Below are 19,967 nucleotides of genomic sequence, written 5' to 3'. Positions count from 1 at the left end.
GATGCCAAAGTTCTGTTCACCATCTAAGATAGCACCTAAATGTCCATGATGTTGAATGCCCATTACTGGTGTTTGATGCCAAAGTTCTATTCACCATCTAAGATAGCACTTAAATGTCCATGATGTTGAATGCCCATTACTGGTGTTTGATGCCAAAGTTCTGTTCACCATCTAAGATAGCACTTAAATGTCCATGATGTTGAATGCCCATTACTGGTGTTTGATGCCAAAGTTCTATTCACCATCTAAGATAGCACTTAAATGTCCATGATGTTGAATGCCCATTACTGGTGTTTGATGCCAAAGTTCTATTCACCATCTAAGATAGCACTTAAATACCCATGATGTTTAGCAAATAGTCCTACTCACCATCAGAGATAGCACCTTAATGTCCATAATGTTAAATGCCTCTTACTTGGTGTTTGGCTCATAGTCCCAGTCGGAGGATGTGAGGGACTGGATCAACAAGGCCTTGGACACCTGATTGCCCACGTGGGCATGCAGCTCCTGGAAAAGGCCCTCAATCTCGTACACCTTCCGTATGCGATTAGGCGCACCAAGTCTTGCCTTTCCATGGATCCATTCCAGGCACCGCTCAACTGCATCATAGTTTTCACCCGCTCCCTAATAAGAGGGGGTAGACATACATCCATAACATGTACATTCCAGTAAATGTCTGATTTATTTACCCACCCCTGACAATAAGTATGAAACTTGACTTGATAGATGTACATTCAGATGAGCTTAACTTGTAAGAAACCAGCAAACTTACTCATAACAAGAGATGTTTGTCAAACATTTTTCCCCTTGAGCGCCATGTTGTCAGGAATATTTGGACAATTGAATGAAATAATGCATGGACCCAAATGACAGCTGATTTGTCATTGATATTGGATTCCTTTTAAAACAAGAGATGATTTACAGTTTGTCAAACATTATGCCCCCTCTGAGCACCTTGTTGTCAGGATTATATGGACGATTGAATGAAAAATGCATGGACCGAAATGACAACTGATTTGTCACTGACATTGGATGATGTTGAGGCAGTTTTAAGATTATGACCATTCAAAGTGTGAGGAAAGTTTGAGGGCCATGGGTGCAGGCATTGTCAAGTTATCACTTAGACAAGCTTTTTTTGTTCAAGGTCACTGTGATCTTGACCTTTGACCCGATGAACCCTAAAATCATAAGGGGTCATCTACAGGACAGGCGCAACCCCAAGTCCAGTTTTATGGCTATGGATGCAGGGATTGTCGAGTTATCACTCGGACAACGTTTTACAATTCAATGTCACTGTGACCTTGACCTTTAGCCTGCTGACCCCTATGGTTGTTGGGGGTCATTGGGCTAAAAATCAAGGTCACAGTGACCTTGAATGGTAAAAGGTTGTCCAAGTGATAACTTTACAACTGGTCAGGCCCAACTTCCATATCAGTTTGATGACCATAGGTCTAGGCATTGTTGAGTTATCACTCGGACAAGCTTTAAAATCCTTTTACCATCAAAGGTCACTGTGACCTTGACCTTTGACCCGATGAGCCTGAAATTCAATAGGGGTCATCTCCTGGTCAGGCCCAACCTCAAGTTTGATCACCATATGTCCAGGGATTGTTGAGTTAGTACTTGGACAAGCTTTGGTCTACCCACGGACCGACCGAACGACATGTGCAAAGCAATATACCCCTCTTCTTCGAAGGGGGGCATAATAATGACCATTCAAAGTGTGAGGATAGTAGGTACAGGTTTTAATCATGTGCAGATGATGATTGATATTTGCATATAAACATGTATTCTTTTAGCAGCAGGGAATAAGTAAATATGATGTAAATTTTAATGACAAATATGAATTGTGACCTTGACCTTTTACTCTATTACCTCAAAATCAACAGGGATCATTTACTGGTCACCCCTCCAACCTAAATGTTAAGTTTGAGGGCCATGAGACAGGCATGGTCAGGTTATCACACAAACAAGGTTTTTGTGTTCAAGTTCAAGGTCACTGTGACCTTGATCTTTGTTGTGATAACCACTTAAATCAAAGGGGGTCATCTACTGATCAGGCCCAATCCCATGTAAAGTTTGATGTCCATAGGTCCAGGCCTTGTTGAGTTATCATTCGCTCTAGCTTAGACAACCTTTTCGTGTTAAAGGTCAATGTGACCTTGAACTTTGACCCAATGACTCCTAGAATCAATATGGGTCATCTACCGATCAGGTCCAACCTTCAAATCAAGTTCGATGAACATAGGTCCAGGAATTGTTGGGTTATCACTCGGACAAGCTTGTGGGGGAGCTGGTGTGGGGGGGGGGGGGGCATAATTAAAACTGCAAAGAATTTCTGTTTTTGTTTTTTCATCTTCAATTCTACCAAGGCCCTAATGGTATTACCAGACAGTAGAGGGGTGGGTGTTCGGACAGTTCTCCATTCGGGTTGATAAAGTTCTCAATGTGGATCCACAGGCCGGTGTAGTTTCCATCTGCCTGCTCAAAATTTTCCACAGGAATCTGGTGGGTGTCATCACCTAGGGTAGGAATAACAAGCTGTGAGATGGAGAGATTTAAACAGGGGTGATTAACACTACTGTGTGTCAAGTTCTTATCTTGACCGTGGGTTTAAATAACATGCTGTGAAATGGAGCGTTTTGAATAGCGGTGATTTACACTTCTTTTTGTCGGGTTGTTGTCCTGAGCTCAAGTAGAAAATAACATGCTGTGAAATAAAGCGTTTTGAATAGCGGTGATTTACACTTCTTTTTGTCGGGTTGTTGTCCTGAGCTCAAGTAGAAAATAACATGCTGTGAAATAAAGCGTTTTGAACAGCGGTGATTTACACTTCTTTTTGTCGGGTTGTTGTCCTGAGCTTGGGTAGAAATAACATGCTGTGAAATGTAGCGTTTTAAACAGGATGTTTGCTTGATTTACACTTTTTGTAAAGGTAAATGGCAGCCTCCGGAAAACATATTTCACTTGATCCAGTTCAATGGGAATCAAACTTCAAGAAATATTTCAACAGTTATTTAAAATAATGTACCTATCATTTGACTGAGAATTTTTTGCTGAATAGGTTATTATATGATCATAGTCATAATAATCACAGCTAGAATTCTACCTGATGACCGCGATGATGTAAAAGCCTTAATGGGGCTATACAGTCAGGGCTTTCAAGTCACCCCAGCTCCCGGGTTTTGACGCACAGAAATCGTAAATGACCCAAAATAGACGCATCATAAATTTGTAGTATGCTTCAGTTTTGACCCGAGAGAATTTCAGTGTGAGGGTCGGTATCACCTGAAGGGAGCCTCAATGCATGATCTGAATGTTTGTTTAATCCGCAAGAGCAATTGACACCCAAAGTGACAAGTGATTATCGATCTGGAATCTAAATTAACAATAGCGAAAAAAAAAAATGGTTTGGTGCCAATCTGGTGTATAGTCCCTTTAAGCCAAAAGGAATGTGTTTCACTGTTTAGTCTAAAATGCTGCCTGAGCGTGTTGCTTTTTTACAAAATACTGACAAAAACAACAATTTCGTATAAATATCTGTCATAAAAAGCAATCAGTATAGAAAGCAAAACTGGATCTGAAAGACTGAAAAATAGGTAGAGGAAATAAACAACTCCCTGACCATAACAAAATTCTTAATAAACTGTTCATTTTTGGTAAGAACATGTCATTGCCTTTAGAGTGATTTCAAACGATATAAATCAAAAAGCTGATTTACAATGTAGTTTCTTTATTTTGTGTATCATAGTATGTATTTCTTATGCTTGCTCTACTATACTTTCTCATTACAATACAAGTGCATGTTTATGTATTGCGCTCTTCTGTCACGATGAATTCAAGAATATATATATCCTAATTTTCTTTTATGCTGCCTTTGCAAACACATGCACTGATAGCTTGCTGCTGAAAGAAATGAACATATTAAACAAGAGGGCCATGATGGCCCTGTATCGCTCACCTGTAGCTTTGCTAAATAAAGTGAACATTCTGACCTATTATCATAAAGATCCAATGAAAAGTATGGCCCCTAGAGGCCACTCTTTTATTTGTCCCACTGACCTAGTTTTTTACCCCACATGACCCTATCAGTAGGCAATGCTTCAAACCAAATATTTAAGACCTAGTCCTTGTGGCTTCAGACAAGAAAATTTTAAAGTTTTTTCCTATATAAGCCTATGTAAAACTTGTGACACCCAGCCTCTTTTCACCACAGGTGCACAAATTGAACAATCTTGGTAGCGGGCCACTAGGTTATGCCACATATAAAATGCCAATGTCTTGTTGGTTTAGACAAGAAGTTTTTTGTTCTATACAATCATCTACCTCGAACTTGACCTAGATTTTATACAGAGGATCCTTTTGACCAAGTTGCATTAAGATTACGCTAAAATTGTGACCTCTATTGTGTTCACATGGTTTTTCTACTAATTGACCTAGTGACCTAGTTTTTGACCCGGGTTGACCCAATATCGAACCTGACCTAGCATATGTTAAGATGATCATTCTGTCCAAGTTTCATTAAGATTAGGCTAAAATTGTGATCTCTATTGTGTTCACAAGTTTTTTTTACTAATTGACCTAGTGACCTAGTTATTGACCGCGGATGGACCAATGTCGAACTTGACCTAGATTTTATAGAAATGATCATTCTGACCAAGTTGCATTAAGATTAGGCTAAAATTGTGACCTCTATTGTGTTCATAAGGTTTTTCTAATATCTGACCTAGTGACCTAGTTATTGACCGCGGATGACCCAATATCGAACATGACCCAGATTTTATAGAGATGATCATTCTGACCAAGTTGCATTAACATTAGGCTAAAATTGTGACCTCTATTGTGTTCACAAGGTTTTTCTACTAATTGACCTAGTGACCTAGTTATTGACGGTAATTGACCCAATATCGAACTTGACCTAGTTTTTTTAGATATGATCATTCTGACCAAGTAACATTAAGATTAGGCTTAAGTTGTGACCTCTGTTGTGTTCACAAGGTTTTTCTACTAATTGACCTAGTGACCAAGTTATTGACCGCGAATGACCCAATATCGAACTTGACCTATATTTTTCTAGAGATGATCATTCTGACCAAGTTGAATTGAGATAAGCCTAAAATTGTGACCTCTATTGTGTTCACAAGGTTTTTCTACTAATTTACCTAGTGACCTAGTTTTTGACATGGGTTGACCCAATATGGAACTTGACCTAGCTTATGTTAAGATGATCATTCTGACCAAGTTTCATTAAGATTAGGCTAAAATTGTGACCTCTATTGTGTTCACAAGGTTTTTTTACTATCTGACCTAGTGACCTAGTTATTGACCGCGGATGACCCAATGTGGAACATGACCTAGATTTTATAAAGATGATCAGTCTGACCAAGTGTCATAAAGATTAGGCTAAAATTGTGACCTCTATTGTGTTCATAAGGTTTTTTTAATATCTGACCTAGTGACCTAGTTATTGACTGCGGATGACCCAATATCGAACATGACCCAGATTTTATAGAGATGATCATTCTGACCAAGTTGCATTAACATTAGGCTAAAATTGTGACCTCTATTGTGTTCACAAGGTTTTTCTACTAATTGACCTATTGACCTAGTTATTGACGGTAAATGACCCAATATCGAACTTGACCTAGATTTTATAGAGATGATCATTCTGACCAAATTACATTTAGATTAGGCTTAAGTTGTGACCTCTATTGTGTTCACAAGGTTTTTATACTAATTGACCTAGTGACCTAGTTATTGACCGCGAATGACCCAATATCGAACTTGACCTATATTTTTCTAGAGATGATCATTCTGACCAAGTTGAATTGAGTTAAGCCTAAAATTGTGACCTCTATTGTGTTCACAAGGTTTTTCTACTAATTGACCTAGTGACCTAGTTTTAGACCTGGGTTGACCCAATATGGAACTTGACCTAGCTTATGTTAAGATGATCATTCTGACCAAGTTTCATTAAGATAAGGCTAAAATTGTGACCTCTATTTTGTTCACAAGGTTTTTCTAATAATTGACCTAGTGACCTAGTTATTGACTGCGTATGACCCAATATCGAACTTGACCCAGATTTTATAGAGATGATCATTCTGACCAAGTTGCATTAAGATTAGCCTAAAATTGTGACCTCTATTGTGTTCACAAGGTTTTTGTACTAATTGACCTAGTGACCTAGTTATTGACCGCAGATGACACACTATCGAACTTGACCTAGATTTTATAGAGATGATCATTCTGACCAAGTTGCATTGAGATTAGGCTAAAATTGTGACCTCTATTGTGTTCACAAGGTTTTTGTACTAATTGACCTACTGACCTAGTTATTGACCGTGAATGACCCAATATCAAACTTGACCTACATTTTATAGCGATGATCATTCTGACCAAGTTGCATTGAGATTAGGCTAAAATTGTGACCTCTATTGTGTTCACAAGGTTTTTCTACTAATTGACCTAGTGACCTAGTTATTGACCGCGGATGACCCAATATCGAACTTAACCTAAATTTTATAGAGATGATCATTCTGACCAAGTTGCATTGAGATTAGGCTAAAATTGTGACCTCTAATGTGTTCACAAGGTATTTCTACTAATTGACCTAGTGACCTAGTGACCTAGTTGTTGACCCCAGATGACCCAATATCGAACTTGACCTAGATTTCATAGAGATGATCAGTCTGACCAAGTTTCATAAAGATTAGGTCAAAATTTTGACCTCTGTTGTGTTCACAAGGTTTTTCTAATAATTGACCTAGTGACCTAGTTATTGACTGCGGATGACCAAATATCGAACTTGACCTAGATTTTATAGAGATGATTATTCTGACCAACTTGCATTGAGATTAGGCTAAAATTGTGACCTCTATTGTGTTCACAAGGTTTTTCTACTAATTGACCTAGTGACCTAGTTGTTGACCGCGGATGACCCAATATCGAACTTGACCTACATTTTATAGAGATGATCATTCTGACCAAGTTGCATTGAGATTAGGCTAAAATTGTGACCTCTATTGTGTTCACAAGGTTTTTCTATTAATTGACCTAGTGACCTAGTTTTTGACCTGGGTTGACCCAATATGGAACTTGACCTAGCTTATGTTAAGATGATCATTCTGACCAAGTTTCATTAAGATAAGGCTAAAATTGTGACCTCTATTTTGTTCACAAGGTTTTTCTACTAATTGACCTAGTGACCTAGTTATTGACTGCGTATGACCCAATATCGAACTTGACCCAGATTTTATAGAGATGATCATTCTGACCAAGTTGCATTAAGATTAGCCTAAAATTGTGACCTCTATTGTGTTCACAAGGTTTTTGTACTAATTGACCTAGTGACCTAGTTATTGACCGCGGATGACCCAATATCGAACTTGACCTAGATTTTATAGAGATGATCATTCTGACCAATTGCATTGAGATAAGGCTAAAATTGTGACCTCTATTGTGTTCACAAGGTTTTTCTACTAATTGACCTAGTGACCTAGTTATTGACCGTGAATGACCAAATATCAAACTGACCTACATTTTACAGCGATGATCATTCTGACCAATTTGCATTGAGATTAGGCTAAAATTGTGACCTCTATTGTGTTCACAAGGTTTTTCTACTAATTGACCTAGTGACCTAGTTATTGACCGCGGATGACCCAATATCGAACTTGACCTAGATTTTATAGAGATGATCATTCTGACCAAGTTGCATTGAGATTAGGCTAAAATTGTGACCTCTAATGTGTTCACAAGGTATTTCTACTAATTGACCTACTGACCTAGTTTTTGACCCCAGATGACCCAATATCGAACTTGACCTAGATTTCATAGAGATGATCAGTCTGACCAAGTTTCATAAAGATTAGGTCAAAATTGTGACCTCTGTTGTGTTCACAAGGTTTTTCTAATAATTGACCTAGTGACCTAGTTATTGACTGCGGATGACCCAATATCGAACTTGACCTAGATTTTATAGAGATGATTATTCTGACCAAGTTGCATTGAGATTAGGCTAAAATTGTGACCTCTGTTGTGTTCACAAGGTTTTTGTACTAATTGACCTAGTGACCTAGTTGTTGACCGCGGATGACCCAATATCGAACTTGACCTACATTTTATAGAGATGATCATTCTGACCAAGTTGCATTGAGATTAGGCTAAAATTGTGACCTCTATTGTGTTCACAAGGTTTTTCTACTAATTGACCTAGTGACCTAATTATTGACCGCGGATGACCCAATATCGAACTTGACCTAGATTTTATAGAGATGACCATTCTGACCAAGTTGCATTGAGATTAGGCTAAAATTGTGACCTCTATTGTGTTCACAAGGTTTTTCTACTAATTGACCTAGTGACCTAGTTTTTGACCCCAGATGACCCAATATCAAACTTGACCTAGATTTTATAGAGATGATCAGTCTGACCAAGTTTCATAAAGATTAGGTCAAAATTGTGACCTCTATTGTGTTCACAAGCAATTGTGAACGGACGGACGGACGGACGACGGACGAAGAGTGATCACAAAAGCTCACCTTGTCACTATGTGACAGGTGAGCTAAAAATGCAAAAACACACAACTAACCTTTCTTCTTTTTTTAAATTTCCAAAATAAATACATAACTTAATTGTATAAATAAAATTGCAAATGAGTATCAAGTTATTTGGGTAGATAAGTTGTTTCAAACACATTCCTGACAGCAGGATTAAAACTATTTTGATTAAAATGAGTTAGTTTTCTTAAAATCTGTCATTATCATCTTAGAACTTTGGTTGACCTTCTTTTCATACTCTTACAAAACTATTAAGTGAATAGCAAGTATTTGAACATTTAATTTTTTCATTGTCTAATAGTGCAAGATTGTGTTCAAATGGGTTAAAACTGTCATCTTTATATTGATTATAAAATGAAAAGCTTGCTTTACTTTTTTAGGTTATAAAAAAATATTCTTTTTTTTAAATGCTCACTCACTTAAAAAACAACTCGCAGAATCTATAGAAAAATAAATAAAATTGGTGTGGTCTTACTTAGTTAATATAGCTTTAATCTAACAGACCTAACCCTATCTTATTTAATAAGTAGGTTAAATCAAGATCACGGGTAACTAATGAGAACAATGATGTAAATTGAGAATAAAAAATATCACCTGACATCCAGGAAATCGCCCACTGTTAATGTGACCTCTTTTGTTTGGATGGAGAAAAATTTCATGGTAAATTGCTATATTAAATTAATCAACTATTTAAAGCTTTTTTTTAATTTGGTTGATTGTCAACAATAGCTTTCTTACTTGGAATAAGTCAAAATCCAAATAATTATCAGAAATACAGACAAAACAACTTCACACCTACATTCAATAACCTTTTCTTTTGTATTTCTCCACTTTTCATATACAGTTGAACACCGCTATTCTGAACACCGTTTATCCGAAATTATCCCTATTTCCAAAAGAAAAATCGATCCCGATTTTACTCCTTTGTTTAACTAAATTTTTAATCTTTTGTCTGAGATGGCTAGTCCGAAATCATTGGCCATTCCTATTAATTACGGTCCCGATTTGGTATTTCGCACCTATTTATCAATTCTTATTTCGAACTTGTGATCATGCCATAGTTTTTCACACCATACTTCAAATGCACTCGGGCATCGGCTTTAGGTGACAAAGGAGCACAATTAGCGCTAAAATGTTAAAGAATGTCATTGAGAATGTGTATGTAACAAACATTGATGTCAGAAAATGAGCAATTCATTTGGGTGTGTATATAATTGCTGGTTTACACATCCTGAATACCATTCGAAAATGTCTCTCATCAGATTCGATTGCTGCATTGCTTACTCGACCCGCTATCAAACAATCTGTGCTATTTTCCGAATGCATACAAGCGCTGTCATTTTGTTTTAGGTTATTTTAATAAAGAAGTATATTAACAAATTGTTTGTCATTTCTTAAACAATAAATCAACAATGATTTTTGTATACGAAATATCACTCAATCAAATGTATTGTATTGGTAATGTGTAACCAACATTGTAATCTTCATGACTGAGTATTTAACTGTTGACCAGCATACACAGTTTTCATTAACTGTTGACCAGCAGACATAGTTTTCATTAACTGTTGACCATCAGACACAGTTTTCATTAACTGTTGACCAGCAGACACAGTTTTCATTAACTGTTGACCAGCAGACACAGTTTTCATTAACTGTTGACCAGCAGACACAGTTTTCATTAACTGTTGACCCGAGCAGACACAGTTTTCATTAACTATTGACCAACATACACAGTTTTCAATAACTGTTGACCAGCAGACACAGTTTTCATTAACTATTGACCAGCATACACAGTTTTCATTACTGTTGATCAGACACAGTTTTCATTAACTGTTGACCAGCAGACACAGTTTTCATTAACTGTTGACCAGACACAGTTTTCATTAACTGTTGACCAGTCACAGTTTTCATTAACTGTTGACCAGACACACTTCCACAAATGCTCTCAGCAAACTTCAGCCCTATTTAACTTCAGTCATAATGGAGGTCTCTGGCAGAAAAAGGCCAAAGGATGTAGACATTTCATCAGCTGATGCTACAATTTACTGCATACCATGCACCAGGGATGGGAGCCACATTCACGGAAATGGTTTCTGTAACAACTGCAAAGAGTATCTATGCTCAAGTTGCATCAGAGTCCACAGGAAACTGGGTATCACACAAAACCATGTGGTGCTTGGCAACGACAAGATGCCCTCCTTCTACCCAACCACAAAGCATGAGGATCAAGGATGTACAGAGCCTTGTCCCCACCACTCCAGTAAAGTCATCAAGTTCTTCTGTCCAGTACATGATGCTTTAAACTGTGGAGACTGTGTCGTACTTAACCACAGAAACTGCAAGATTGACTACATTCCAGACATTGCTCAAGACTTCAAGCAAGGCCAATAGAAGGCTTTCAGAAAGGCATTGAAAATGCTTTAAAGATAATTTCTGATGAAGCAGCAGAAGAGATTAAGAAAATTAGGCAAGCTAGAGATGAGCTGATAGCATACTTTGACAAAAGAGAGAAAGAACTGGTCACAATAATTAATGGAATCAAGAAAGCTAATGAAGACATTCTTCATACTTGCAAGAAACAATGCTATGATGTAAAGACCAAGCTGGACAGTATGAAATCAAAGATGAAATCACAGGAAAGGAACATGAACCAGTTGTTCACTACAGCACAACAATCCAAACACCAACTACCACAGCTGCAATTAAGTCTTGCCAGTATGAATAAATGGACTGCAATCAAAACCTTCCAATTCCGTAAAGACAAACTGACGTCTGATTTGAGCACACTTAAAAGTCGCTCACAACTATAAAAAATAAAGATCACTAATTATTGTAAAAACTAAAATATTAATCTATATTTAGAATTATGTTGCTGCAATGGAATTAACCAATATTGATTAAAAGATGCACTTGTACGGTAGATAATTCAATTTAAACATTTAAACTAATAATTTAATTCTTTTAAAATTAATTTTGCATTAAGTTGAAAATATATGGTAAGTGTGCTCAAATCTTGCTCGGTAAATATGACAACTTCAAGCAAATCTTTTAAACCTCAAATTACAAAAGCGCCGTGCAGTGGGCACCAAGGGTCCCCTACCATTTTAAAGCCTTGTGAAAAGGATGAGCGTGTCTCAAGAGAATCTCCATGCAAACTTAATCCTACAAATAAATCAAAGTTGTTTAAGACACCCCAGCCCATGTGATAGTGACCTAATGGCATTTAAAGTAAACTTTATTGATCAAAATGCATCAGTTTTAGCCGTAAAACCTACCAGATCACCCATGTCTACTTTCGACAAATTGCCCTCTATCCACATACTGAGTTTCATGAACCTAGCTTTGATACTTTTTGAGTTATCACAGGACCAAATTGGCTATATTTTTAATGTCAAGTGCAATAGCTCTGCATTACCTTGTCTGACGAATAAAAATAAACCAACGTGCATAATCTCAATATTGCTCTCTTTCCACATACTAAGTTTCATTAACCTAGTTGATACTTTTTGAGTTATCGCCGGACCGAGATTTTTGTGGACGGACGGATGGAAGGAAGGACGGATGGAAGGTAAACCTTAAGTCCCCTCCAGTGAAACGGTAGGGGACTAATGTCCCCTCCGGTGAATACATAGCCACATTTCTTATAATGGAAACTGTATGATTACCTACAAACCCATTAATACTTAAATACATTGATACTTAATTTATGCATTAATCATACAAATGAATTTAGTATTACTATTCAATTACATTGTTTCAAACATTATTAGTTATGTTTCCTCCGTCATTATCTATATAGGATATTGTATTTTATATATATACAGTCAAACCTGTATTAAAGTGACACTCATATTCAAAATTAATACACATACATGTATAACAAAACATATTTTTTAACTGATATACCTTTAACTACATGTACTTACTCAATAATGCATTTATGGAAAAGATGAATTACTGACCACATGATTGCAACCGTGAATTTAATAACAGAAAGCGTAAAAAATATCAAATGATTGGTGAATGCTTAAAGATTTACTGTGGTCTACTATAGTCTCATAAGGTAGAATACCGTGTCTATATGCTCATTTCTTTCAAATTAAACTCGGTATCCTTCATAAGAACCATTGTTTTTGACATCTATTAATCCTTTTTGGAATATTAAAACAATAATATTAATTGTGGTAAATCTTATTTGGGAGTAAGAGGGCATCTTTAACAGGCCACCTTTGGGAAAGGTAAAAGTGGCTGCTTACAACAGGTGGCCACTTAGTCCAGGTTGGACCTTTCTGACACTTTGGCTTTGTTCAAACAGAGGTCGATTACATATCTTAACGACCACCTCACACCATAATCAGTATCACCATTACCATTAAAGAAGGTTGAATACAAATGTAGAAAAATTACAAATATAATGCAATAGATGAAAGCTAATAAACAGCATAAAGAAAATAAATAAAGAAAATTAGTCCACACAACTACATGTACATTTCTTAAGTAATCTGTCATTTTCTTTTGCTTAACTTCTGTCTCTTTTTTAAAGTGCATTTACATTGAGCTGACATTAACATGTTAAGCATGTCACTCTGTGAGTCAAAACCATGAATACACAAGTTCATTGAGTTCCTCGTTTCCTGTAAGTTGCCTTTGTTTTTTAGCGTTTGGATTTCCTTTGTTAGCATAAGCAAGAAATTGACTTGAGTACGTCCACACTTCTTCTTGCATGTAATGACCGTTTCCTGATAATTTAATACACTCGACATGTTCTTTTAGAGTTAAACACTTCCGATTTGTATCATTGTCAGCCATAATCAAAATTAAAAAGAATAACACGAACAATGCAATGTATATATCCCTTCGTAGAAGTAAAAAGCCGTGCATTTTGGTAATTAATACGGAAATGAATACACATCGTAACTTGTTTCACACCATCAAGTGACAGTGCAAACTGTAAATACATAATTATTATAACCAGCGTTCTTTGTCCCTATTTGACAATTAACTCCATAATTTTTAAAATATCTTCAATTCTGATCAAAACTTTCGCCGACGTGTTATAAACATGATTTCTCAATGAGTAAACATGCATGGTAATCGTGTGATGTTATATGCATTTTCATTGGATGACGGAAATATCTGAGGCTGTTGTTCTTTTCTGTCAACTTCAGTATCAATTAAGCTGTGTATTGGCAAAAATTACTAGCGGAAGTGTCAGTGACAAGGGATTAGTGGCCGCTAATTAGTGTTTTTATGGCTTCACGGGGTCAAAAATTAGTGGCCACGGCCGCGTTAGACAGTTGGCCTCTTACAGCACATACTTTATATAGTAAGAATGTACAGGGGGAATTTGGAGTGGCCCGATAAGGCAGGTGGCCCTTTAAAGCGGTGACCGTTCAACCAGGTTTGACTGTATAAATATTAATGTTTAAGTTTCTTTGATTGTGGTTACATTAAATCATGTAAAATCCTCCCGAAACACGTAGGTAAATTCTTTTTATATTCATTTATTGATTGATTTACATTGTTAGGCTCGACAGGCCTGACTGTAGGAGGTTCACTAACTCCAAAGTTAGACCTGAGTAAGGCCAAGTTCAGACATGAGGCATTCATCAGCATCAGACTCTTCGGTGTATCCTGTTTGAGTGGAATGGCCTTACTACCAGATGGCAAAGCACTTGTCACTGATTTTTCTGTTAAGATCAAACAAGTCAACCTTCTAGATACAAAGAACAACATAGCTCTGTCTCACGTGAAGCTGTCCGGCCAACCATGGGGTGTTTGCCTCCTGTCCCCTACCAAGGCAGCTGTCACTATTCCTATGATGGGGATTCAGTTTCTGGTCATAAGTGGCAGTGAGCTCTCTCAAGAAAGGGACATTAGGCTGGAAGGGAACTAAAAAGGGGTGGATTATTGTGATTACAAACTGTATGTTTGCTTTGGAGTGGAAAATAAAATTGCTGCGATGGATCTTAACGGAACTGTACTAAACAGTTTGGACAACAAAATAGCTGGAAAAGAACTTTTCCAAGACCTTTCAAACCTGAAAATTATCAAAGGAAGTCAAAAGTTTATGTATGTGTCCAATAGTGGTAAAGATTCTGTGATTAAACTGAGCTTAACACTACAAGTACTGGTCATATTTCAGAACCCTGTGTTGGAACGACCCCAAGGGCTGGCATTGCTGGGTGAGAGTCAGTTGGCAATTTGTGGAAATGGCAGTAACAACATTGTGCTGCTGGACACTGTTACAGGCACTATGACCACACTGCTAGGGGCAAGGGAGAATACCAGCTAGTGTTTGCTTCAATGAAAATGACAAAAAACTATTCGTTGGGCGTAATGCAAATCGTGTATATACACACTTTTCTAAATGAGTGAAATCCAGCTATCTGTGTGTAGAATTAACAGTAACATCATTGTCTGGTGGACACTGCTACAGGAAAGTTATTTTCGCGAAAACAAGTTTTGGTAAAAATCTGAAAATAGGGTTAGTTTTGGCGAAAAAAACATTTTTGACAAAAATGTAGTTAGTTATTGGCTAAAATAAGGTATGTTTAGCGAAAATAAGATTTTGGTAAAAATCTGGTAGTTTTGGAGAAAATAACATTTTTGACAAAACTGTAGATTAGGAAACGGCAATATTGACCAATGAAATACTTTTAGGGCGTACTTTGTGATAAACAATGATCTGAATGGCCAGAAGGGCGCAAGGGGGCGGGAAAAATATGTCAGAACTAACCCTATTTTCAGATTTTTACCAAAATCTTATTTTCGCGAAAATAACTTTATTTCCCCCAAAACTAACCCTATTTTCAGATTTTTATTAAAATCTTATTTCTGCGAAGATCCTTATTTTCGTCAAAAATGCTATTTTCGAGAAAAATAGCCTATTTTCTTATTTTAGTCATACCGTTCTTCAAATATTTGGAATAATGAAGGTATAGAATAAATAAGTTATTAAATAATGTTCTTTACAATACAGGATATATTTGGACTTGCACACAGCTGGGAACACCATATTAGACTCGCGTTACAGCATGAATAACTGTATACCCTATCACATTATGGTACAGTGGAAACTCACTAAACCGGATCTCCACAAAACCGGAATCCTCGGGATACCTGACTTTTTTCAGAGTCCTGATTTTCCCCTTCTATTTTCAATGTAAAATAATCCCTACAAAACCAGAACCTCGGAATTCCGGATACCGGACAAAAAATCGAGAAAATTTGTTAGTTGTCAACGTAATTTTACCTCACAAAACCGGACGTATATTTGTTCAAACATGTCAAAATGATTTTCTGTATTAGGAATTCGCGAATCGCGTGTCACTTTGTCACTTTGTTTTGACAGCTGGTGCGTCATAAAAATATTGCACCTGAGATGTTAACTCAATAATCGTAATGATGATTGCACTGTGGATTGACTGCCGCGCGATAATCAAACGATAATCAAACTTGTGAAAAGAAAATTGATTGAAACATTAATTTGTTTGTTGCAGAAAATAAAGAACTATAAACGGTTATTAAGTGATCATTTTGGAGGGTTGTTTTATCTAAAGACTTCTATGATTGAATCAAATTAGAGCGGTGCGTTAATTAAACTATCAAACATACTTAACAAGCATTAAATTACGCGAGTTGTTTTATTTTAAGACCCGGAAAAAAGATGATTATAAAAACGCAGAAATGATAAAAACTGTATCTGTAATGAATATACATGTATATTCCATGCATTATTTCAAGTTACTTGAACCATTGTTGATGTAAAATAAATGTTATCTTTATGTGTTTTTATTTTATTCCAGTTTTCAACTTCTCTTTAAAGGTTAACTAAGTGAATATTTTGAGTAAACTTACTCCGTACATCAAATCCTCACTAAACCGGAATCCTCACTAAACCGGAAATTTTTGCCCAGTCCGAACCTTGTCTGGTTTAGTGAGTTTTCACTGTATAAATGTATAGACAATGTGATTTGGGATAAAAGGTAAAAAAAAAAATTGGATCTTAAATTTGTGGATAAGCAAACCCATGAAATCCACAAAATTAATGTCACATAAATATTTATAAATTTACAGAATAAGAATATATATTTTTTTTTTTTAATGATTTGATACCATTAGCTGTAAATAACAAGAGCTGTCACAGAGACAGCGCGCTTGACTATTTAGCCGCTTTTCAGTGTAAGGATTAAAAAATTTTGGCGAAACATGCATGGATCACTGTTAGACTAGGTTTCAATGCAAGATGATGTGCTGAGATATTAACATAAATGTGGTTACATTCAAAATTTTAACCATAATTTTTAAGTCTAATAATAAAGGGCCATTATTTGAAAAATACAGTTATCTAACTTGGTTATTCAATTAGGTTTGATGGTTGAATACCATTGTATAAAGTCTCAATGCAATACATCAAGTAGTTGCTGAGATATTATCCTATGTGTGCTAACATGCAAGACCTTAACCAGAATTTCTAAGTCGCATAATAAAGGGGCAGAAATTATATAATATGATAGATTATAAGTATCTTCCATGGCTGAGAGTGTAAGATAAGTTCATTCAACCCGAGCGTAGGGTGTTTTGCGGAAACGAGGTTTACTGAGTTTCCGCAAAACACCCTGCGCGAGGGTCGGGATGAACCTATCTTACATGAGCGGCTATGGTAGATGTTTTTTCTCCCACCTCAGTTAAACAAAATTAAGTAAAAATGTATTTTTTTGCTGGAACTCTTTTGTTCTTAGTGAAAATAATTGCGTATGAATATGCGATAATTCGTGGTTGTCATGGATATTCGCGCAGTGATTCAGAGTATGTAAATTGTCTGATCAGTCTTTAAAAAGTTCAAAGAAGAGTGAAGCATTATTTCTTGAAAGGTGCGTGAAAACTGTTTTCTGGTGACATTTGAAGTGAGATATAATTAACTAGCATTTTAAATATTGCCACAAGACAAGGTTTCCATGATGCACTTCAAACAGACACTACAGACAACAGTCTTCAACAAGGGAGGTAATTACAATGTGGTGACCATTAAAAGAAGTTCCATACGGGCATTTTATCTTTGCCCGTGGGCAAGATAAGAATTTCTAGCATGGTTAAATTAATAGATCTATTCATCTGAGGTGGGAGAAAGAGTTATCTTACTTGTGTAAATAAGAAGGTTAAATGGTTGGGAGCCTATGTGTAAAGTTTCAATGCAATACATGATGTATTCGCTGAGGTATTGACAGAATTTCTATGTCAAACAAAAAAGGACTGGTGGAAAACTTTAAAATCATTCATCACTCCGACAACATCAAGGGGCATTTTGTCACTAGTCAATCCACTTGATGGTGAACTTGTTACGGATGAACAACATAAGGCGGATATTCTCAATGACTTTTTTGTCCGCCAAACATACGTTGACGACTCTAGTCAAGCTGTTCCCCAACACGAAATTAGAGCTGAACAAGGAAAACTAGAATCCTTAATCATTTTACCATCTGAGGTTGAGGATGCAATTAATTGTCTCAAGACAGGTAAAGCATCGGGCCCAGATGGCATTAATAATCGTATCCTACGTGAAGCATCTGTCCAACTTAGCCAACCTTTATGTGAATTGTTTAATGTTTCGCTTCATTCTTCGGTTATGCCATTAGAATGGAAATGTTCAAATGTCTGCGCCGTCTTCAAAAAAGGTGATCCTTCAAACCCCTCTAACTATCGCCCAATCTCTCTTCTTAATACAATGGAAAAGGTCTTTGAAAGAATTGTATTTAAACATATATTTAATTTTCTTCGTGATTCACGCTTCTTTACCAGTTTCCAATCAGGTTTTATGCCCGGTGACTCTACTGTTAACCAGTTAACTTATCTCTATAAGACATTTTGTCAAGCTCTCGACGATGGACTTGAAATAAGAGTTGTCTTTTTCGATATAAGTAAAGCCTTTGATAAGGTTTGGCATCGTGGTTTATTGTAAAAACTTGAACAAGCAGGACTTTCTGGTCGTATACTGTCTTGGTTTTCCAATTACTTAGGAAATAGGTCTCAGGGCGTTGTAATTCCAGGAGCTACTTCCTCATTATCTGAGATTAAAGCTGGAGTCCCACAGGGATCAATTCTAGGTCCTCTTTTGTTCCTCGTATACATCAATGATATTGTTAAGGAGGTTGATTCAAATATAAACCTTTCTGCGGATGATACGAGTCTCTTTGTTATTGTCGACTCCCCTCAGTCTACAGCCTTAAAACTTCAGAATGATATTAACAAAATATCTCTCTGGGTCGACAAATGGCTCGTTAAGTTCAATCCATCAAAATCAGAATCAATGGTCATATCTCGTAAAAGAAATAAACCCATTCACCCACCAGTGAATATGTTCGACACAGCTATTCCTTCTGTTGAATCTCACAAACACCTTGGCATTTTTCTCTCTGATGATTGCAGTTGGCATGCTCATATTAACTACATCAAAGATAAAGCCTGGTCCAGAGTTAATATAATGAAACGTCTTCGTTATCTACTTGATAGGCGGTCTCTGGAGGTAATATTTCTTTCCTTTATTAGGCCTATCTTGGAGCATGCAGATGCTATCTGGGATAATTGTACACAATACGAAAAAGACGAACTGGATAAAATACAAAACGAATGTGCACGTACAGTTACTGGTTGTACTAGACTTGTTTCTCTGCATTTACTACAAATTGAATCTGGTTGGGAAACTTTAAGAACTAGACGCGAGAAACACAAACTTCTTCTCTTCTTTAAAATGAAAAATGGTTTTACGCCAGATTACTTGTCGGTTTTGGTTCCCCAGACAGTAGGACAAGCTTCATCAAGAACACTTAGAAATTCATCCAATATATCTAGTTTCCGAGCCCGCACATCTTTGTTTATGAATTCATTCCTTCCTTCTACAATATCTGCACAGAATTCTCTTCCAGTTGACGCAAAGGCTATAAACAATATCGTTGGTTTTAAATCATACCTCTATTCTGATAAGCCCAAAACACTTAGAATATTTTATTACGGGAAAGGCCGGCTTCAGGTCCTGCACACTCGCCTACGGAACAATTGTAGTTCCCTGAATCACCATCTCTATGTTAAAAATATTGTTCCCTCACCATTTTGTAGGTGTGGAAGACAGGAGACTACATACCACTATCTCTTTATTTGTCCTCTCTTTACTGAACAAAGACAAAATATGTTTAATACTGTTCAATCTCTAACTGAAGTTACCCTCCGTTGCTTACTATATGGTGATGACACACTGACTGAAGAGCAAAATAATACTCTGTTTGATGCAGTTCATCGTTTTATTTATTTGTCAAATAGATTTGAAAGCCAGTGATCGACTCAAACCACCAACACTCACACATCTTTTACTTTGCCTCTCCTTCTTTTCTTCTTCGTTCTTTCTCATAC

At 36.6% G+C, this 19,967-nt stretch overlaps 1 protein-coding gene across 4 annotated transcripts in view; it reads right to left on the bottom strand.

Annotated features, from left to right (window-relative positions):
* Positions 1-19,967, bottom strand: part of LOC128215820 (protein maelstrom homolog) — a 35,706-nt gene that overhangs the window by 7,994 nt on the left and 7,745 nt on the right. For all 4 annotated transcript variants that reach the window (XM_052922429.1, XM_052922431.1, XM_052922430.1 and 1 more), the window contains exons 7-8: positions 2,389-2,522; positions 416-624 (exon numbers count right to left, since the gene is read on the bottom strand). In XM_052922429.1, coding sequence (XP_052778389.1) covers positions 416-624; positions 2,389-2,522 — 343 coding nt within the window. The remainder of the gene's footprint in view (positions 1-415; positions 625-2,388; positions 2,523-19,967) is intronic.

Source organism: Mya arenaria, chromosome 14, assembly GCF_026914265.1.
Source record: "Mya arenaria isolate MELC-2E11 chromosome 14, ASM2691426v1".
Taxonomy (NCBI): Eukaryota; Metazoa; Mollusca; class Bivalvia; order Myida; family Myidae; genus Mya; species Mya arenaria.
The sequence above is the reverse complement of the archived record's forward strand: the minus strand, read 5'-3'. Positions and strand labels throughout refer to the sequence as shown.